The sequence below is a fragment of the Callospermophilus lateralis genome, chromosome X (assembly GCF_048772815.1).
Source record: "Callospermophilus lateralis isolate mCalLat2 chromosome X, mCalLat2.hap1, whole genome shotgun sequence".
NCBI classification, from domain to species: Eukaryota; Metazoa; Chordata; class Mammalia; order Rodentia; family Sciuridae; genus Callospermophilus; species Callospermophilus lateralis.
This window is the reverse complement of record NC_135325.1, coordinates 124,130,907-124,154,458: the sequence shown is the minus strand read 5'-3', so window position 1 is coordinate 124,154,458 and position 23,552 is coordinate 124,130,907. Positions and strand designations below refer to the sequence as shown.

Genomic DNA, 23,552 nt, shown 5'->3' with positions numbered 1-23,552 from the left:
CTTGTAGAACTCAGGTGTACGTCCACCTGGTCCTGGGATTTTCTTGGTTGGTGGGCTTCTGATGCCATCTTGTATTTCATTACTTCAAATTGATCTGTTTAACTTGTGTACATCATCCTGATTCAGTTTGGGCAAATCATATGACTCTAGAAATTTGTCAATGCCTTTGATATTTTCTATTTTATTGGAGTACAAATTTTCAAATTAATTTCTGGTTATCTTCTGTATTTCTGTAGTGTTTGTTGTGATATTTCCTTTTTCATCACAGGTGTTAGTAAATTGATTTTTCTCATTCTTTCTCTTTTTTAGAATGGCTAAAGGTTTATCAAATTTTATTATTTTCAAAGAACCAACTTTTTGTTTTGTCAGTGTTTTTGATTGTTTCTTTTCTTTCAATTTCTTTGATTTTAGCTCTGATTCTTGTTTGGCATCCATTTTCTTTAGAGCTTGGTGTATGTTGTTCCAGGATCTTATAGATTTCAGGGTCTGGTTTGAAAAATCTGCAGAGATCCTAATTGGTTTCCCCCATATATAATCTGATTCCTTTCTCTTGTGGTTTTAAAAATTCTATCCTTATTCTGTATGCAAAGCATTTTCATTATAATGTGCCTTGGTGTGGATCTGTTGTAATTTTGTACATTTGGTGTCCTGCAAGCCTCTTGTATTTGATTTTCCAATTCATTCTTCATATTTGAGAATTTGCTGATATTATTTAATTGAAAAGATTGTGTATTCCTTTGGTTTTAATCTCTTTGCCTTCCTCTATTCCAATAAATCTTAGGTTTGGTTTTTGATGTTATCCCATAATTTATGGATGTTCTGTTCATGGTTTCTAACCATCTTCACTCTGTGGTCAACTTTATTTTCAAGACTGTATATTTTGTCTTCATCATCTGACATTCTGTCTTCCAAGTGATCTAGTCTGTTGGTAATGCTTTCTATTGAGTTTTTATTTTATTTATTATTTCCTTCATTTCAAGGATTTCTGATTGTTTTTCTTTTCAGAATCTCTCATTCTTGAAGTAATCTTTTGCTACCTGTATTTGCTCCCTTATCTCTTTCTTGGTGTGATCAATTTTTACCTGTATTTGCTCACTAGGTCATTTTTTAAATCATAGATCATTTTAATTATGTACATTCTGAATCCCTTTTCTGACATTTCATCAACTGTGCTATCCATGGATTCTATTATTGTAGTGTCTTGGTTTGTTTGGGGCAGTTTCCTCTCTTGTTTGTTCATGTTGTCTGTATGTCTCCCTTTCTTGCAGTGCAGATCTGAAGTATTACAGTTGCTACCCTATAATATTATAGTGTCTCTGGAGATTACCTGTACCTCACCTTGGTGTTGGGCTTCTAGACCCCAGCTGGTGTCCCACGATAAATGCTACTGCAAGTAAAGGTGATAGTGGCAATAGAGGAGATAACTCAAGAAAGCAGTGGAGGTGTCCCAAGATGGATGCAAACACTTTCAGAGATGGTGCTGAAAGGGTGGGCTCTCTGTCCAGGGATGCAGCTGCCTGCAGGCCCTATCTGTTGTCCCAAGGTGGAGGCTACTGTGGGAAGAGGTCTAAGGTGATGGCTGCAGTGTCCCAAGATGGAAGTGGGGTAGGCCTGGGTTCCATGGTGGGTATGTCAGTGGGTGGGACTGTGCTAGTCCTGTGCTGGGTTCTGGGGTGGGTCTTCTGGTCATCAGGGTGGTCCTGGGACTACCTTAGTCTCATATTCTTGAGGAAAAATTATGGAAAATGATTTCAGATTTATATAATGAATACATTTCTTATACTCTTGTTTCTTGATTCTGTATTTTTATCACCAAACAAGTGAGAACTCTGTATATTAACAGTAAGTTGAACCATCATGAAACTGTATTTTTGTAGGTCAACATGGTCAAATATCAGCAATTTCATAATGGGTTCACAGGTAAGTGCCTAAGTAGCAAATAAGTATTGGATGAATCCTCCAGATCTGACTGCAAACTGGACATTTTGGCTAAGATTATTTGAAGAGGGTCAATTTGCAAAGAGACTCATTTTAGAGATATAGTGTATGGGTAGGAGAACCACAAGGAATAGGGCAAGAACCTAAGGCCAGCTAGCAGATATATCATGCAAAATAAATTTTCATATGAGGTGCAGGGGCCTTTAGTGGTGGAAATAGTCATCACAAAGAGATTTTTTTTTAAAAAAAAAAAACCTAAGAACTAGGCCAGGCATGGTGGTGCATGCCTGTAATCTCAGCAACCCAAGAGGCTAAGGCAGGAGGTTTACAAGTTCAAAGCCAGACTCAGCAATTTAGCAAGACCCTAAGCAATTTAGCAAGACTCTGCTTCAAAATAAAAATAAAAAGAACTGGGGATGTGATTCAGTGGTTAAGTACACCTGGGCTCAATCCCTGGGAACAAAAGTAAATAAATAAAAATAAATGCAAGAATTAGGCATATGATCATTTATTTTATGTAAATAAACATTTGCTTATACATAGTAACCTCTCAGACTCTGAATACTTAATATCTCAGCCATATGACTGGATGGACTGTACTACTATAGGGCAAATGTAGTTTTTTCATAGGGTCTGAAGAAATAATAAGTATCATTTGATCCTAATATTTTTACTTGAAGTGGAAATGTAGCATTTGTGACATAGGACAAGGATGGACATTTGAGGCCAGGATCAAGAATACTTCATAGGTGATACTGTGACTTCTTACTGTATCATTTCTGGATGTGAAGTTGTTTCAGTAATACTGATACTAAATTTGATCACTTGATTATGATGATGACTGCCAGACTGTTTGTTGTAAGGAAATCAGTCACCAGGAATGAATGAGAGGGTTTGAGCTGGTGGGCAGCTTATTGCTTTGATCATATGGCAGTAAAGAGCAAATAACAGTGAGGGAGAGAATATGTATAGTGTTGTAGTTTTCCCATCTTTTGTGTCAGTTTTTTTTTCACAAGACAGTGTTATAAATGGTTCACAGGCTGGTCTATGAAAGTCTACTCAACAAAAATGTTGCTGAAATAGGGCTCATACATTAGCCCTATGGTTAATTCAGATGAATTATGAGAAATAGACTTGCATTGTTTTGCCTGGACAACTAGATAATCTTTATGGTAGTGTTTTAAAAGAAGAATGTACATTCACTTCTTTGCACAGTTTTGATCACAAGATATTTTAAATTGGGGTATGTCTTTTTATATTCATATGTGGAATCATCTTTAAATTCTAGTACCTTTGCCATTTATAATATGCTTTAGTTTATTCTTCCTGTGTTTTTGTTGTTGTCATTGTTGTTATTGGTGTGTGTGTGTGTGTGTGTGTGTGTGTGTGTATGAAGCAGAGTCTTTCAGTTCCTAAGAAGGTATGAAGAACTTGGTCTTTATTTTACTTTAACTCAGCAAATACGGTTAATATGAACAGGTAGAACATATGTAAGTAGGCATGTCTCAAGCCAATACTTCTCTAGATTTATTATAACATTGTAGAAAATATTTAAGACCATCTCTCTTTCTTAGATGGATTAGGCATATTCTTGTAAAAAAAAAGTTTATTTTTCCTTCAAGTGGTTTCTGTAAAAACATTAGATTGTGTGCTGTTGGACCACCACACATGTTTCTCATTCCCTCCGCAGCATGTAACTGGTATCCTTAGCAAGATAAATCTTTAGTAAGGCCTTTCCACTCATGGGAAAGCCTGGGCTTTGAAAATGAAAGCAGGGGATATTAGGAAACGGTAAGTGATCTGATTTGGCTATGATTTCTGGTATGAAAGCAAAATAGTGGAATTTGCAGCTGTAAAAGTATATTGGCACCAGATTGCAGAAGGCTGTGAATGTCAGGCTAAGGAGTTGGGATTTTATTTGATAAACCGTGAAGTGTTATGAAAGTCTTGGGAGTAGTGCAGAGATATGATTTGCCAGTAATCTAGAATTTTCATTATTTAAAAACATGTTCTCCCCCAGGACATATGCAGTATTAGGGAAAATGTCATCCTTTTAATGAAGTAAATTTCTCTTCTCTTTGGGTTGTTGTCTGAACTGCATCAGCAATTCTGCAGCTGTGCTTTCCCCTACCATAAACACACCAGGGTCCTTGATGTGGTTGAATTAACGCTATTACTGCTGACATCCTGCACTTAATCTCTACGTGGTTAGTGAGCTTGACTAAAAGTGCGTGTATTTCAAAGGTTTCTCACTGTGTTATCAGGAGTTTGGGAAAAAAATAAGGAAAAACCCTCATTTACAAAGCAGTCTTATTTTTATTATTTTATTTAATTATTTTTTCCAAAAGCTTTCTAAGGTAGGGTTTTATTATCCCTAATTTACATATAAGGAAATAAATGATGGAGACAGAACTAACACTGTAGTCATTTGACTCGAATCCTGTGAATTTGCTACTGATACATCGTTACAACTAGAAAAATGATGAAACCTGCTTAACATACAGATAATGTATTAGTAACATAATTTTATTCTTAAATGGGGGTTTATTATTATCATATTTGATCCAACCAATAGTGACAGATATAAGGTATTGTTAGTGAACCAATCTCATTAACTTTAAACATGTGACTAAACAATTTTTTTTCTCTCAATGGCATTGATATCTCAGGTGTCTAATATGTAAAATGAAGGTAAAGAATTATATGATCTCTAAAGTCCTTAATAATCCTCAGGTACTATGATTCTTTGATGTTTACCCTAAAATACCTATGGATGGGCACAAACTATAGCATCTTGGTGCAGTACAGTGACTGAAGAAGAGAGTTCTAATTTGGATTCTAACTTAAACCAACTTCCAGCACTTTATGCAGCAATTTAGTCCATGTCAGGAGAAAAACATATTGGTAATCAAGTGTTAAAATCATAGAGAAATTGAATGCCTTGCATCTGGGAATCTGGGATCTAATTTTTAGCTTTCCCAATAATTCTCAAATTGATTTAAAAATTATATTCAGGAACTTTAGCATTCTCATCTGTAAATCCACCAGGAATAGATAATCTCTAAAGCCCTTTTTGGTTTGTGTATGTCTTTAAGAGGATTCTCTGTTCGGTTATGTTCTAGTAATCCAAGAAATGGTTTCCCATTCATTTTGTAGATCTAGTTCCCAGAAATTAAATTAGGCTAACCAAGGTCAAGAACCCCCACAGTGAAAGTCAAGAGATAATAAGAAACAGATTTTCACTGAATCAGTTGAGTTCCTACAACTGCTCCATGGCATTACGTCAGATGGACCAGAACATTGGTGGGTTTTGCCAGATGTAGGCTGTCATCTGACAAGGTGTCTGCATTTCTCTCTTCAGTGTATTGATTTCAGTTGGTTAACTCTACACTTCAATTCCCTCCTTCATTCCCCCTTCCTATTGAAGCTTCTGTATCATTTTTCATGATCTGTTCAAACAGCCAATCATCCTCTATTACTTAGGTTCCAGTGCCTCTCTGACTAAAGCTGTCCCTGTGACTTTTGGCTGATACATGTTCCAATAATTTGTTATTATCACTAATATTTGAATAATGCATTTGAGTGCAAAAACTACTATTCTAAAAAAAACAAACTTCAAATACTTCTAGATATGAAACATTCATCCTGGCAATTTTAATATGTTGTTTGATATTAACACAGCATATCTATGGGATGATTTTAATTGCTAAAGCTACCACTAAAGGTATTACATGGTTTGCCTAAGGTCATGCAACTAATAAACTCAAATCATGTCTTCAAACTCTTGAAGCTTAATTTCCCTTTTACAAGTATATTTATTTTATAATTCAATTATCTCAGAAACCCTGTAAGTTAAGCAAGAGAAACATTACTTAGTTTTATTTTATTTTGTTTTCTGTTTTATTAGAACACCTATAATAGTAGTGATCATATAGTTAATAATAAAAATGTGTAAGTGAATTGAATTATGTTTATGAATTAAGAAACTTATAGCTCAAATAGACTTTTACTAAGTTACATGATAAAAAATGATGGTTTAGGTTGAGAACTATTCAATTCAGATGTTTCTACTACCCTGTATGTTCGTTCTCAAGCTCTTTTTCAGCATAAGAACCTTGCTCAGTTCTAGGCATAAATATTTCTGGAATGTATTAACTGTCTCGTAGGACCTTTACTTAACTGGTATCTTGTGGCTTTTACAGCTCTGATAAACTAGATACTGGGAATAATTATTATATACTTACTAAAGTCAACTTTTTGAGTTCAAGTTAAGAATAGGGAAAACCAAGACTTAAAGATATATATATATATATATATATATATATATATATATATATATATATTACAATAATTTGTTTGATCATCTACCCCATTTCCAAATAAGTAGGTACCACGATTTCTAGTTCTTGGTTCATTATTTAATGCTACACCATCCTTCTTTACCCTCTTCAACAATAGCCATTTCTCTCACCAAAACCTCTTTTCCCTGAACTACTCAGGGCTTTAAAAAATATTCTAGTTCTGCCAAACAACATCAAGCTCCTTCTCAAAATGTATAGATATCAATCACAGTGCCTAGTCTGATTAGGTGGTTAGTAAAATGCATGGTGTTCATAAAGGCTTGCAAAAGATATCCAAACTGGAGGAGTAGGAAGTAGCTCAGGGACACTAGAAAGTCAGAAAATTCGGATTCTAATTCAATCTTTGCCTCTACTAGCAATAAGTATGGAGAAATTTGTCTTCCTTTCTGAGTTTGTTGTCCAAGTGTAAAAGCTGATGTATTGATTACTCTTGGCTTTCTATGCAGACAATCCTTGTGACAAATAAGAAGTGCTTGCAATTTTGGTTAAGACATGGGGCTATTTATTGGCCTGGTCTATTGCTTGAAATTTCCCTGAATTAAAATGTTTATACATGTAATTGTTTCCTATTAAGAACTGCTATTTTCCTTTTCTTTTTCTTGTATTGTATCAGACTCTCTCCTAAGCATGCCCCAGATATTCCTGATGACAGCACTGACAACATCACTATTTTCACTAGAATCTTGGATCGTCTTCTGGATGGTTATGATAACCGACTGAGACCCGGACTTGGAGGTCAGTTATTCTTTTAAGATTCTCTACTCAGCCCTTTCCATCTAAATGAGTCATAAGGTAACTTCAGTAGTCTATTGATAAAGAAGTTTAGTATAAAGTTGAATTTTTTCCTTTAGAGCACTGGAAATTAATTCTTTATTCCAATGGATAAACTTTCTAGTTTGGTTTTGGAAAGTTTCTGAATTTTAGGCAAATGTATCTGGAGTATTATACCTCAAAGTTTGACAAAGCCAGTTTCTAGTAAAAAAAACCACAATAATAACACAAAATAATAATCACTGGCTGGATGTCAGGTATGGGCCAAAAACAGCTGGAAAATTTGTTCTCAAATCTGAGCACATGTTAACCTGGTCTTCCAAAGAATAGCAATCTACAGGCTAGATGGGATAGAACTTGACCATCAGTTTAGTATAATCAGAAGTATTATTACAATGAAATGAATGCATTATAATATGTCATGGGCTGTGTTAAAATGGCAAGTATGGAAGTGTCTGAATTTAATTTTTTCCAAAATCATTTGAGAATTAGTCACATATATCATTTCCCTTTGTTCCTAAATACTTAAGTGCATATTTCCTTAGAACAATTAAATAATTTTATAAAATACAATTACAATTCAGAAAATGTAACTTAACATAATACTCTTTTCTAATCTGTAGTCCATATTTAAATTTTTCTAATTATCTCCAAAGTGTCTGTTATAGTAATTCTCCTTCATTTAGGATGCAATCCAGGATTATTCATTGCATTTATTGTCATGACTCTTTAACCTATACTCTAATATAGCTGCTCAGCATTTCTTTTCTCTCATAATGTCAATTATATCTTCCTTGTTCATTTTTGGAAATAAAACAACAGGAGTTAATTGTGTCATTCTCAATGCATTACTGAAGAAGGAAGCATGATGTCTGTTTGCTTTATTATTGTAATATTAATTTTGATGTCTACTAGGTTACTTTACTCTAAAATTACCATTTTAAGCTTATAATTAATAAGTCATGGGGATATTATTTGACACTATTCTGCTCTTCTTCCAACTTTTACCCAATAGTTTTAGCAACTATTGATTATTCTTGCATGAATAACAACAGTTATGGCTGCAAAAGAATGATTTTTCTAAATCCATTTTTCCTCTACATTTATTATATGGCATTCTGTTTGTAAAATTAGTATTTCTTTCCTGTTAATTAATTAGCTAATTGTCAGTATGAACGCATTTTTATTTTATTCAGGGGATTATAAAATATCAGTATCATTATTCATTTTGATTAAAATTTTTCCTTACAATTTTCATTATTTGCCTACTGGGAGCCTGTTCAATTTGCTTTCTGTTTCCTTTTGATACATTCACCTCATTTTTGAACACTTTTAAAGTATATGTCATAACAGTACATTTCAGACTTAATCTTGTACCTTCCATTATTCAGCCTTGTGATCAGTCATTTTTCCAAAAAGAAATAGTATATTTTGTGGGAAATTATATATAGACTTAACTTCTTGCTATAAGGATATCATTGCTCTAGAACCTTTCAATGATAACATTAACGACAAAATAGAAAACACACACATATACACACACCTATATATGTATATATGTGTGGGTGTTATATATACATACAAACATCTGTATATATTCATACATATGTATATACATGTGGACACATATACAAATATACAAATATTTGCATAAGCATATACATATACATGCTTGTGTGTGTAATAAGTTTATATTGATACTATTAATTTCAGTTCAACACAGTATTTTTCACTGATATATTTTCTCAATCCTCTACTATACTCAAAACAGTTCTGGAATTACTACAGTCATGCAGCTACAATGAACACATTAATTAAAGTGAAAGATATTTTTTCATATTTTTGTTGTTGTTTTTAAAGTAGGGCTATAAGATAGTTGTTTTGATACAAATAATGGACTAAAGTTGAAAAGTACAGGAGGAAGAGACCAGTCATAAATTACATTTTTTTCCAGGATGAAGATGATGACTGTGGGAAAAGAGAGAATTTGGTACCTGATTAGAGTATGGGGGCCAAAGAAAGATTAGAAGGAAAAGATCAAATTCTAATTACTGGCTTCTGTGATTGGGTGGTGCTATTTTTAAAATTGTGTACACTGGACTAGAGAAGAAACAGTGCTGTTTTGTTTTCTTTCTTTTGGAGTTGTGGTTGGAGTGATGAAGGCAGAATCAGGAAATGGAAATTAGTTCAGTTGTGGAATTTGAGTACCTGTGAATAATATAATTGGAAACATTTGCTTCTGGATAAAATGAAATAGGAGGATCAGATTTAACCTCTCAATTTAAATAACAACTGAGAATGAACATATTCCATAATGTTTTTTTCAGAAATTGATCAAAGGCAATATAGGATAGTGACTCTTAAGAATGGAAACAAAATGAACCCTACAATCAGAAAGGCTGGTGGCCTGGACAGTATTTTCAGGTTATCATGCAGGGAGAGGGAACCCAAATAGTGCCTGGTGGATTCTGTCCATTGATGAGAAAGCATTGAGAAGGTGGGGAGGCCATAGTACATAGAATTTAAAAGAGAACTGCATGAATGAGAGAGAGAGAGAGAGAGAGAGAGAGAGAGAGAGAGAGAGAGAGAGAGAGAGAAATTGAAAGAAAGAAGGAGAAATATTAATTACAAAAATCTGCAGATGGTTCTCTTGAAAGGAGAAAGAGAAGATCTTTAACTAGAGCTATAGATTTCAATACTGCTTTCTTTTTTCTTTAGAGAGAGAGAAGAGAGAGAGAGAGAGAGAGAGAGAGAGAGAGAGAGAATTTTTTAATATTTATTTTTTAGTACTTGGCGGACACAACATCTTTGTTTGAATGTGGTGCTGAGGATCGAACCCTGGCCGCACGCATGCCAGATGAGCACGCTACCGCTTGAGCCACATCCCCAGCCCAATACTGCTTTCTTAATAAGTAATTGAACAAGTAGACAAAAAAATAAGCAAAAGCAACAGAACATCAAATCACACTCCAAACCAATCTGACTGAATTGGCATTTTTAGAACATTTGAACGAACAACAGCAGAATATGTATTCTTTTCCAGCATACCCAGATAGACCATGTACTGGCTATTTTGGCTTATAAAAAATGTAAAGAATTTTCAGCATACAAATTATCTTCTCTGGCCAAAATACAATTAAATTAAAAATTAATAATAGAAATATCTGGATAATCTCCAAGTACTTGGGAACTAAATGTTATACTTTTAACCTATGAGTCAAAACAAAAATCAAAAGGAGAATTTAAAATATTTTCCACTGAATGAAATGAAAACATGACAAAGTAGTCCTAAAAGGAAATCCTATAATATCTAAGTGGCTGTATTAGAAAGGAGCAGTGTCAAGTAAATGCACCAAGCCTTTACCTTAAGGAAGTATAAAAAAGAACAAATAATAATGAATTAATTATTAAATATTACTAAGTAATGAAATATGTTATATTAACATAATATGATATACAATATTGTATTATATATTGTATGATCAATATATAATAATTTATATAATTAAATAAAACAAATAATTATTACATATTACACAATATATATATAAGAACATAAATCAATAAAAGAAAAAACAAATATAGAGAAAATCAATAAAAACTAAACCATTGCTCTTTAGTAAATTAATAAAATCAGTAAATTTCTAGGTAAAATTATCAGGGAGAAAAGAAAGAAGATACAAATTACCATACCTGAAATGAAAGAGTGTATCATTACAGATCATAATACATGAAAGAGTAAGGAAATATTTTATGCTAATATTATGCCAATAAAATTGACAATATAAATTAAATAGAAAATCGTCTTGAAAGACATGAACTACCAAAGTTTATGCAGGAACATATACCTGAGGAGCCCTACAGCTTTTAAAGATCTTCCTTCCTTTGTTCCTTTTTTGTTCCTTCCTTCCTTTCTTTTTAGTAGTACTAGGAATTTAATTCAGTTGTGCTATGATTATAGAGGTGCACCATCAAGCCTGGCTGGAATGGTCAGTTTATTTTATTTCATTTATTTATTTTTTAATATGTGATTTTTTAGTTGTAGGTGGACCCAATACGTTTATTTTATTTTTATGTGGTGCTAAGGATAATACCCAGTGCCTCACACATGCCAGGTGAGTGCTCTACCACTGAGCCACAATGATCATTCCAGCCCTGGAATGATCATTTTATATATATTTATTTATTTCATTATTTTTTAAATTAATTTTTTATTGATATATGACAGTGGAATGCATTACAATTCTTATTGCACATATAGAGCACAATTTTTCATATCTCTGTGTATACAGTATATTCACACCAATTTGGGTCTTTATACATGTACTTTGGATAATAATGTCCATCACATTCCATCACCATGGAATGGTCATTTTAAATGAGGACTCTTTCCATAAAAAAAAAAAAAAAATCTCGAGGTTCCCATTGTATTGCTGGTGAATACTGGAAAAACATTAAAGAAAAAAAATGGTACCAATTCTACAAAAAATCATCTTCCAGATGTATTGCCCATTTTTAATTAGATTATTATTATTATTATTTATTTTGTTCTAACTTGAGTTCCTTATATACTTTGGGATATTAATTGCTTGTCAGATTGTATTATTTGCAATTATTTGCTCTCAGGCTATAAGTTGTTTCTCCATTGTCAATTATTTTCTTTGAGGAGCAGAAGTTTTTTGGTTTGATATAACCCCATTTGCCCATTTTTCTTTTTTATTAATAAATTATAGTTATACATATTAGTGGGGTTTATCTTGGCATATTCATTAATACATATAACATAATTTGTTCCACTTAAATTTCTGATACTATCTCCTTTCTTTCTCTTCTCTCTCCCTCATTCATTTCCTGTATATTCTACTTGTCTTTCTTTTATTCATTTTTTTTTGTAATTGGTGCATTTATATAAAAGTAGAATTCATTGTGATATAGTCGTACATCTGCATAAAGTTTGGTGAATTTCATTCCACTGTTTCTCTCCTTTCCCATACCTCTTCTACTCTCTTAATCCCCTCCCTCTACTCCCCTGTTCTCTCTTCTATTTAATGAGATTCCCCCCCTTTTAAAATTCCTTATTTCTCTCTAGCGTCTACATATGAAAGAGAAAAGTTGACCCTTAACTTTCTGATTCTGACTTATTTCACTTAGCATGATGATCTCTAGTTCCATCCATTCACCAGAAAATGCCACAACTTCATTCTTCTTTATCTCTGAGTAAAACTCCATTGTGTATATACTACAGTTATCCATTTGTCTGTTGATGGACACCTAGGCTAGTTCCATAACTTAGCTATTGTGAATTGTATTTATATATAATTCTATAAACATCAGTATTTATCTATCACTGTATATTCTGATGTTAGTTCTATTGGAAGAATAAGAATGTGTGGTATAGCTGGATCATGTGGTGGTTCCATTCCTAGCCTTTTGAGGAATCTCCACACTGCTTTCCAAAGTGATTGTACTAATTGGTAGTCCCACCAGCAATGCTTGAGTGTACCTTTTTCCCCTTATCTTCACCAGCACTTATTGATACTTGTATTCTTCATGGTTGCCATTCTAATTGCAGAGGATGTTGAGCAGTTTTTTCATGTATTTGTTGGCCATTTGTGTTTCTTCTTTGAGAAATATCCATTCAGTTCATTTGCTCATTTATTGATTGAGTTTTTTTGGTTAAGATTTTTTTTGTCTTTTCTTTTCTGAAACTGGGCAATGAACTCAGAGCTTTGTGGATGTGATGCTGGTGTTAAGTTTCTTGAATTTTGTATATATATTCTGGATATTCATCTCCTGTCAGAGGACTAGGTAGCAAAGCTTTTCTCCCATTCTGTAAGCTTTCTCTTCAGCCTCTTGTTTCTTTTGTTGTACTGAGGCTTTTTAATTCAATGACATCAAACTTATTGATTCTTGGTTTTATTTCTTTCACTTTAGGGGTCTTGCTAAGGAAGTCAATGTCTATACCACTGTGTGGAAATGTTGACCCTATGTTTTCTTCTAGCAGGTGGAATTGTTTCTGGTGTAATTCCTAGGTGTTTGATTTACTTTGAGTTGACTGTTGTCAGAGTGAAAGATAGAATTTTCCTCTTAAACATATGGATATTCAGTTTTCCCAGCACCATTTGTTAAAGATGCTATCTTTTTTCTGATGTATGCTTTTGGCTCCTTTTGTCAAGGATCAGGTGACTATATGTGTGTAGATTTGTCTCTGAAGAAAATTAAAAGGATAAAAATAGGAAAATAATTACTCAAAATATTTCTATTTAGTGGTGACATAACCCTATATCTAGAAAACCCCTTCACCAAAAAGAGTTCCAAACCTATAATCCAAGCAACTTTGGAGGCTGAGGTAGGAGATTGCAAGTTCAAAGCCAGCCTCAACAACTTAGCGAGGTCCTAAGCAACTTAGTGAGAACCTGTCTAAAAATAAAAATAAAATTCTCATAAACTCAGGAGGCTGGGACAGAAGGATTACAAGTTCTAATCCAGCCTCAACAAATTAGCAAGGTCCTAAGCAACTCAGTGAGACCCTGTCTCTAAAAAAATTAATAACATATTAAAAAGAACTGGGATGTGATTCAGTGCTCAAGCACCCCTGGCTTCAATCCCTAATACCATAAAAAAGAAAGGAGAGGAGGCTGGGAATGTGACTCACTGGTAGAGTGACACTGGGTTTAATTCCCAGCATAAAAAACAAAACAACACACACACACACACACGCGCGCACACACACACGCGCGCACACACACACACACACATACACACACATACAGAGATACAACAACAGAAAACAACTGCACAAAAAGTCTTGTAGAGTTAATATACATATTCAGCAAATGTCAGGATATAAGATCAAGATAGAAAAAAATAGCTTTCCTACAGTTGAATAATAAACCTGCTGAGAAAAAAAATCAGAAAAATAATTCCATTCACAGTAGCCTAAAAAAATACTTGAGAAGAAATATATCCAAGGAGGTGAAAGACCTCTACAGTGAAAATTTTAGAACCCTGAAGAAGGAAATTGAAGAAGATCTTAAAAGATGGAAAGACCTACCTTGGATAGGCACAATTAATATTTTTAAAATGACCATATTTTTAAAAACACTCTATAGATTCAATGTGATCAAAATTCCAATTACAAACCTCATGGAACTAGAAAAAAATCCCAAAATTCACATGGAAGAATACAGACTCAGAATAGCCAAAGCAATTATGAGCAATAACAGTGATGCTGGAGGCATCACAGTATCTGATGTCAAATTATCTACAGAACTCTAGTAACAAAACTGCATGATATTGGCATAAAAAGAGACACAAAGGCCAGTGGAATACAATAGAATAGAAAGAGACAAACCCAGTTCATCTATTTTTGCTTTTCTTTCCTATACTTTTGGGAACCTATCCAGGGAAAAAAATCTTGACCATTCTGTTGTCCAAGAATATTTTACCTATAGTTTTCCAAGTAGTTTTATAGTTTCAGAACTTATATTTAAAATTTCAATTGATTTTGAGATGATTTTTATAACCAGTGAAGGATAAGAGTCCAGTTTTATTCTTCTGCAAATAAATATACAATTTTCACAGTACCAATTGAAGATCAGTTGGCTGTAGATGCATGGCTTTAGTCCTAGACTCTGTATTCTATTCCAGTGGTCTGTGTCTTTTTATGCCAACCATGCTGTTTTGATTACTATATTTTTGTAATAAATTTTAAAGTCAGGTAGTATAATGCCTCTTGCTTTGTTCATTTGGCATAAAATCGCATTCACTATTTGGGAATTTTTCATGGTCCCATATGAATTTTAGGATTTTTTTTCTTGTTCTGTGAAGAATGTCATTGATATTTTGGTAGGGGTTACATTGATTCTGTAGATCAATTTGAGTAGTATGGACATGATATTATATTGATTCTTCTGATCCATGAACAGAAGAGCTTTACATTTTTGTGTGTGTCCTTTTTAATTTCTTTCAGCAATATTTCATAATTTTTATTGTATAGATCATTCATTTCTTTTGTTAAATTCCCAGGTATTTTTGTAGTTTTTACAAATGGAATTTTTTTCCTTATCAGATGATTCCCCATTGGCATATACCAATGCTGTTGTTTTTTATGTGCTGATTTTATATGTCCCTTAACTTTGCTGAATTAATTTATTTGTTTTAATAGTTTTGGGCTGGAGTTTTTGATGATATATATATATATATATATATATATATATATGATATATATATATATCATCAAAAATATATATAATATGTTGTCTGCAAACGTGACAATCTGACTTACTTCTTCCTTTCTAATTTGAATGCCCTTTATTTTTTTCTTTCCTAATTTGTTTGGCTAGAACTTCCAGTATTATGTTGAATAAAAGTGTTAAAAGTGTGACTCCTGGGCTGGGGTTGTGGCTCAGAAGAGGAGCACTTGCCTAGTATGTGTGAGGCACTGGGTTTGATCCTCAGCATGCCATAAAAATTAACAAATAATAAAAATGAAGGCATTCTGTCCATCTACAATTACAAAAAATTTTTTTAAAGTGGGATCCTTTGCTTTTTACAGATATTCAAGAAAAATCTTTCAGGTTTTCCTCATTCTACATGATGTTAACTGCAGTCTTAGTATATACAGTCTTTATTATATTGAGGTACATTTCTTCAACACTTAAGTGTTTCACAGTTTTTACCATGAACGGACTGTTGAATTTTATTAAATGCCTTTTCTGCATGTATTTTAGATGATCATATGTTTTTGTAAATCAATTTTTTAGTTGCAGGTGGACACTATATATTTATTTATTTACTTCTATGTGATGCTAAGGATCAAATCCAATGCCTCACACATGCGAGGCAAGTGCTCTGCCACTGAGCCCCAGCCCCAGACCAATTATATGGACTGAGGTTGTGGCTTAGTGGTGGAGCACTTGCCTGCATGTGTGAGGCACTGGGTTTGATCCTCAGCACCATATAAAAACACATAAATAAAATAAAGGTATTGTGTCCAACTATGACTAAAAAAAGTAAAAACAAATATTTTGCCTATATCCTATGTTTAGGAAGTCTGCAAGACCACATCACTCTGCTATCATATTCTGAATTTTCTGTCTTTATGTATCTTGTTAATGAATGAATTATTCAAATATTAATCCACCTTGAAGGTGAACTAGAGAACCTGTGTGACTTAGTTGTCTCTAAATCAAAAAAGATCTTGTATTGAAAGTGTTTACTACAGAATTTGGAGCCACTTGGGTTCCCTTTGAAACATAATCTTCCTTGATTTCTAAAATTTTAAAAGCATTCCTGAAGCTTGCCTCTGGAAATTGTAATGCAGACTCCCCTGAGGAGCCTGAATTACAAACTTGGGGTCTTTCTAAGATTTTAGATAACTAATTTTTTTTCTTAATTAATTGGCTATTCCTGAAAAGTTCAGCTCCACTTACCTTGTTCGTTTATTGGTCTTACTGAGTTTTGTATGAACTTAAAAATATAAAAGTTATATAAAAGCAGTATTTCCAGATGTGTATGTTATCTAATGAAAACATTTCTTATTGATATCTTGCACTTTTGAACTTCTGGAATGGTTTGTCAAGCAAAGGATAAAAACCTTTGATTGATAGTAAAGATGTTTTCCTGATTGCTAAAAGAAATTTTCTTGGATATATTACAACAGTATTAAATTTAAACTATACACAATTCAACCAGTGCATTCATTCGGAGGAATACAAGGAAGTAAAGGCACTGTGAGCTGAGGGAGTTGCAGTTTCTTAGGATAATTGAGTCATTGACTATGTTAAAATTATTCTCCTTGAGCCAACATTGGAGCTAAGTCTTGACTGTGTCATTGACAGGAACATTGGCAGGATTAAAGAAATAATGAATGTAAAGAATCAAGGCATATGGTGCAGTGGAATAGGGAAAATGTTTAACACAGGTGTCAGTGACTGCCCTTTGGGGGTCAACTGTTGCTCATCTCCCCTGACTTCAGCACTGAATCAACTAAGAACATATGCTTTAAAAACCTTTGAAAATTTTAATAGTTCCAGAGGTTAATGATTTGTTATGAATACAGAATGGATCTTCCTAGCTGTCATTTTTCTGGTTTCTTTCCTTTGATCCAACTGCTTTAGAGTCTAGCACACATTTCCAATAAACTGTCAGTTTCCACTGAATTGCCTTTCACATAATCTCCATGGTTTTTGAGAGAACCTATAAGATTTAACTTCTCCATACTTTGTTGCAAATTAATATAATTGTTTTGGGGACAGATTTAATGCTTTCTGTTCTATGGCCTGTTTCTCTCCTGTGCAAATTCTCTAAGCAATGGCTCAGATTCTGGGATGGGAGCAGTATCAACAATGTTACACTTTTCTCTAAGGGATAACTTCATGTTGAATGCTGGGGAAGGGGTGTTAGCAGTGGCCCATGTCTTGTCATCTGGTAATTTTTACCATAGACCCCTGTCCTACTAGCCAGATCAAGGGCACTTGGGGCTACATGACTTTCAGCAGTGCCCATATGCAAGAGAAACTCTCCATCCCATGAGTAGGGGTGGGAGGAAGAAGGGAGATCCCATCTCTCAGCCAAAGTTGCCCAGAATTGCCCTGTGTTCTTGGCTGCATCAGTCTGGAAAAGAGTTTGTGTTTCATGAGCTAGGAGGAGGCAGGGCAGGACTGGTTCTTGGTTTAAATATTCTGGGCTCTTGCTTTCATTAATGCATTTTAGTAGATTTTCTTGAGTACACTTTTTTTTTTTTTCATTTGCTATATGCTATTGGGACCATTTCCAGAAACTTCAAGTGGTTGTTTTAAAAATAAATTTCAGTTTCACTGAAGATAAGGTCTGCAGAACTCGTCATGCTTTCATGCCAGAAGTAGAACTTCTAGTAGCTTTTTCCATAGATTTAATCAGATTATATACATAGAAAACTAATGTCATATAAGTAGAAAAATTTTAATTCTTCTTTTGCTATATGGATGCCTCCTTTTTCTTGTTTTCTTGTGCTGACTAGACTTCATCCACAATGTTTAATAGAAATGATAAAAACAGACACCATTGTCGTTTTCTTGATTTTAAGAAAAAAAAACCTTTAATCTTACACCATAAATTTGATATTTGGCATAGTTATTCCCTAGATGCACTTTTTCAGTTTCACGGTGTTCTACTACTAGTTTTCTGAAAGTTTTTGACAGGAATCTCGGAATTTATCAAATGTTCTTTTTGTCAATTATATTGATTATATGGTTTTTCTTTTTTAGTGTACCAATATGGTGAATTACATTGGTTGATTTTCATATGTTTAAACTAACAGTCATTTTCATGATAATGCCACTGCTATCTTAATTGATATGTGTTTTTTTTTCTTCTCCTTTCTCAAGATTGCCTTAGCTATTCACCACCCTTCTTAACTTTAGATAAGTTTCAGAATCAGCTTATCATTTTTCTTTCTTTCTTTATTTTTTATGGGGTGGTGAGGATTGAACCCAGGGCCTTGTACATGTGAGGCAAGCACTCTACGAACTGAGCTATATCTTATCATTTTTAGAAAACAAATCTGCAGGGATTGACAATGTATTTATTACATAGGTTAGCTTATGGAAGTTTAAAAAAATCACTTAATTAAAAATATGATCTATATCTTTAGTTTTTCCTTCAATTTCTTTTAATAATGTAGGATTTTCAAATTAGAGGTTGTGCATATATTTTTTCAACTTTTACCTTGAGGACTATTTTTAATGCTATTTTTATAGCTATTTAGAATTATGTTTGGCTTTACATTTTGCCCTTTTATCTAGGAGCCTTATTAATTCTTGTAGTTTGTTTATCATTTCTTTTAATTTTTTCACAGGTAGATTCATATCATCTTCAGTTATAGTGGAACATAAGAGAGAGTAGCAGACATCTTTGTTTTCCATCTAATTTCAGTGGAAAAGTTTGTGATATTTCCTTGTCAACTTTGGTTAAATCCCTTTTGTTTATTTACTTGATGTCCTATAAATGAGTTTGGAGTTTAGATTCTAGTTTTTTCATTCTTCACTTTAAAGATTCTAAAGTGTTAAATCTATTGTCTTATTGCTGTGCAGTGCCTGGCTAGTGGGAATTAAATGTGTACTTGATATTTACTCTACCAAGGAGTACACTCTGTGCTTCTTTGGGCAGACACCATCATCTCATTACTGCACCGCTGTATATATTGCAGGAACATTCCAATTGAAGTACCTATTAAATCATGAGATGTCTATGAGCTGGTTAGTGAAGCACAGAATGTTAACTTCTTTTTGTCTTTTAAAACCTTTTGTTATGGAAAAATTTGAACACATTAAAGTAGTCAAAATAATATGAATATATGCACATTTGATCACCTAGCTTCAAGAATTATAAATACAGTATATGGCCAATTTTGTTTCAATTGTATACCCACACAGAAGTCTCTCCCACCCCAGTTAATTTTATTTATATTTTCCCAGTGTCAATGGTTTTCTTTTTTTTCCACCACAGATAATTTTAAACAAAATCCTGAACATATAATTTCACTTATACATATTTAATCCGTATCTCTAAATTATAAGGATGTTTTTGTTTATAACCACCAGAAGGTCATTTAAAAAAAAAAAACCTAGAACATTATAGTTATACATAGTAGTTCTGTTCATTTTGACAAAATCATACATGCATGGAATTTGATTTCAATCTCCTTCCCTTTTGTTCTTTCACTTCCCTGCTCCCCCTATTCTTCTTCTTCTATTCTACTGATCTCCCTTTCTCTCCTTTGTTTATTTATCTTTCATTGGTTCTTTCTACACATACATAAAGGTGAAATTCCCTACGGTATGTTAGTATTCTTGATAAATGCCATTCTGTGTGAACTGAGGTGGAATCTTAGTATAGTTTTAATTTGCATTTTTCTGACTGCTATAGGTGTTGAACATTTTGCTTTTCTTCTTTTAAGAAATGCCTGTTTAGTTCTTTTTGCCCATTTATTGACTTGTTTTTTTTATTTATTATTTTGGTGATGTTTTTTGAGTTATTTATATATTCTGGATATTAATTTCCTGTCAGAGGAGTAACTGGCAAAGATTTCCTCTTATTCTTTAGGTGTTCATTTTATACTCTTAATCATTTCTTTTGCTGTGTAGTAACTTAAATTTTCTGGCATCTCACTTATTGAGTCTTGGTTTTATTTTATTTTTACCTTTTAGGGGTCTTTTAGAGGAAGTCAGTGCTTGTACCTATATGATGAAGTGTTAACCCTATGTTTTTTTCTAGCAATTGAAAGTTCCTGGTCGAATTCCTAAGTGTTTGATCTATTTTGACTTAAGTTTTGTGCAAGGGATCTGATTTAATTCTTCTACATATGGGTATCCAATTATCCAAGCACCATTTGTCAAAAATGTTATCACCATACATTTTTGGCACCTTTCATCAACATACATTTTTGATAACTCTGTCAAGTATCAGATGATTGTAATTATGTGGGTTGTCTCTATGTATTCTATTCTACTCCATTGGTGTTCATATGTATTTTGATGCCAATACAATACTTCTCAGGTATTTTGATGCCTCCTGTATCACTCTTCGTGTTCAGGATTGCTTTGGATATTCTGGGTCTCTTATTCTTCTGAATGATTTAAGGACTGTTTTTTTTTCTATTTCTGTGAAGAATACCATTGATATTTTGGGGGGATTGCATTGAATCTGTACATTGCTTTGATAGTATGGTCATTTTGACAATATTAATTCTGCCCATCTAAGAACACTGGAGGTCTTTTAATCTTCTAAGGTCCTCTTCAATTTCTTTATTCAGTATTCTATAATTTTCATTGTATAGTTTTTTTTAATCTCCTTGGTTAGATTAATTCCCAAGTATTTTAGTTGATTTTTTGAGACTATTATGAATGGGGTGGTTTTCCTGATTTCTTCCTCAACTGAATTGCTGTTGGAATATAGGAAAGGTATTGATTTATGAGCAACTTGTATCCTTCTACTTTTGTGAATTCAGGTATCAGCTCTAGAAGTCTTCTGGTGAAGTTTTTCGGGTCTTCTAAATATATAATCATGCTGTTGGCAAATAGGGATAGTTTGAGCTGTTCTTTTCCTATTCATATCTCTTTAATTTCATTCTTTGCCTAATTGCTCTGGCTATAATTTCAAGGACTATGTTGAATAGAAGTGGTGAAAGAGGGCATCCTTGTCTTGTTCCAGTTTTTTGAGGGAATGCTTTCAATTTTTCTCCATTGAGAATTGTGTTTAACATTTATAACTTTTACAATGTTGGGGTATATTCCTACTGTCCCTAGTTTTTCTAGTGTTTTGAACATGAATGGATGCTAAATTTTGTCAAATGCTTTTTTTTGCATTTATTGAGATAATCTTGTGATTCTTTAAGTTTATTGGTATGGTAAATTACATTCATTGATTTCTGTATATTGACCAATCTTGCATCCCTAAGATGAACCCCCACTTGATCATAGTGCATTATCTTTTAAATATGTTTTTGTATGCAATTTGCCAGTATTTTATAAAGAATTTTTACATCTATAATCATCCACATTGTGGCTCAAGCGGTAGCGCGCTCGCCTGGCATGTGTGCGGCCCAGGTTCGATCCTCAGCACCACATACAAACAATGATGTTGTATCCACCGAAAACTAAAAAAGAAATATTAAAATTCTCTCTCTCTCTCTCTCTCTCTCTCTCTCTCTCTTTAAAAAAAATACTTTAAAATATATATATATAATCATTTGAATATTGATCTGAAGTTTTCTTTCCTTGATGTGTCTTTGTCTGGTTTTGGTGTCAGGATGATTCTGGACTCATAAAATGCATTTGGGAGTATTTGTTTTTTCAGTTTCATAGAATTATTTGAGAAACACTAGTATTATTTCTTCTTTAAAGGTCTAACTCAGCTGAGATAATAAACAGGTGCATAAAAAAGCAATTAAAATGTAAAAAATTATATTAATAAATATACATTCAAACTTATTCATGCAATGAGAGCACCACCCCCACAATCTTACAGAATAGAAAAACAAAAAAATTAAAAAGTAATTAAATTAAATATTGAAAAAAATTACAAAATTAAAATTAAAAAGTGAAAAGATGGGGGAATGCTGAAAGTAAAAATAGAGAGCCAAAATTATAATGTAAAACTCTTAATGAGAAGTAAGGGCTTGTTTTTGCTGAGGTGGTCAAGACTGTTAGCAAGGATGGGTTTCCATTACATATTGACTCTTCCACTCTTAGGTCAATGGTAGATGTTGTTAAGTCCACAGCATGTGTGTTCTTCATCTAGCTTCCAGCCACAGGGGTTAGGAATCACAGCTGGTTTATGTAGCTCTCCCCAAAGGCTCCCATTGTACAGTGGGATAGACTAGAGCTTGTTGGCAAACTGTACACCCACAGTGGGCTAGTGCAGTGCTCTAAATTGGCAGCTCAGCTGGGGCTGAGTCCTGGCGGACCTTGAAACTCTGAGTGGGTATCTGAAGCTTGAGTCTGCCCCCTGCTCCTGGGGAGATCCTGGTCTCTGGTGGGCATCTACATCTAGTAGATTCCATTTTTCAGGCTTAGGGGCTAACCCTCCAAGGTTTTGCCTCTGCTGTGAATGTGCATTACCTGCAGCACCATGTGTCTATTACTTGTGGCCATTAGAGGTGTCTTCCCAGTAACGCTCCTGGGGCCCAGTAACTGCAGAGATTTGGGTATCCAAGGCCCAGATGCCTTAGGCACAATTCTTTTTGCTCCTATTTCAGCCTATCTGGTCCAGGTGACTGCTGCGTCTGCTGGTCTCCTTCATAAGTTTTCAATCTCCTGTTTGTGCTTGCTGCTGTGCAGCACTTATGGATGGTAGTCGGTTTCTGCACCTTGGGAGCATTTTCCATGCCAGTGATCCTGGTTCTCATCAAACTACCCACCTCTGAAGTGAGTGATTTTGGATGGTTTTTATTGAACCACTTAGCCCACCAACTCTGGCAATTAAGATCAGCCTTCCTCTGTAACCCACAGGTTTCCCCAAGCCATTTAAAAAATATATATGATTTTATATGCCAACCTGATGACTTCTTTGTCTGCCTGTGCTTCCCTGTCCTTTAGCAGCTGCAGCCACTGCCATCAGCCAAACTGGCACAACTATAACATATTATTTCTCATATTAGGTTCAAGTTTCTGACTTCTGTCTCTGGAGTTTCTTTTACTGTCCAATATATAATTTCAGTGAGATCTCTTAGTTATCCATCTTGCTGAGGAGTAGTCTTCCTTCTGTAAATCTGGTGCTAAGGAACTGCTGGGAGGTTTATCTTTCTTCTAATCCACCATCCTCCCCCCCTTCTCTCTTAGAATGTTAATTTATGAAATAACTTCTAACTTTTTCTGGACCAGTTTCTCTTCCAGGACAATAATTCCCTATTTGACATCTCTGATAGCTAGCTACCCACCTTCTGTTTGAATACCTATAGTGGGTATTTTAAACTTCTTTAAACCTTCCTAGGAAGTTCTG

General features: G+C 33.8%; 1 protein-coding gene across 1 annotated transcript in view; it reads left to right on the top strand.

Annotated features, from left to right (window-relative positions):
• The window catches only part of Gabra3 (gamma-aminobutyric acid type A receptor subunit alpha3), a 128,248-nt gene that overhangs the window by 6,990 nt on the left and 97,706 nt on the right, over positions 1-23,552 (top strand). Inside the window, exon 2 of the mRNA XM_077106779.1 lies at positions 6,913-7,034. Coding sequence (XP_076962894.1) covers positions 6,913-7,034 — 122 coding nt within the window. The remainder of the gene's footprint in view (positions 1-6,912; positions 7,035-23,552) is intronic.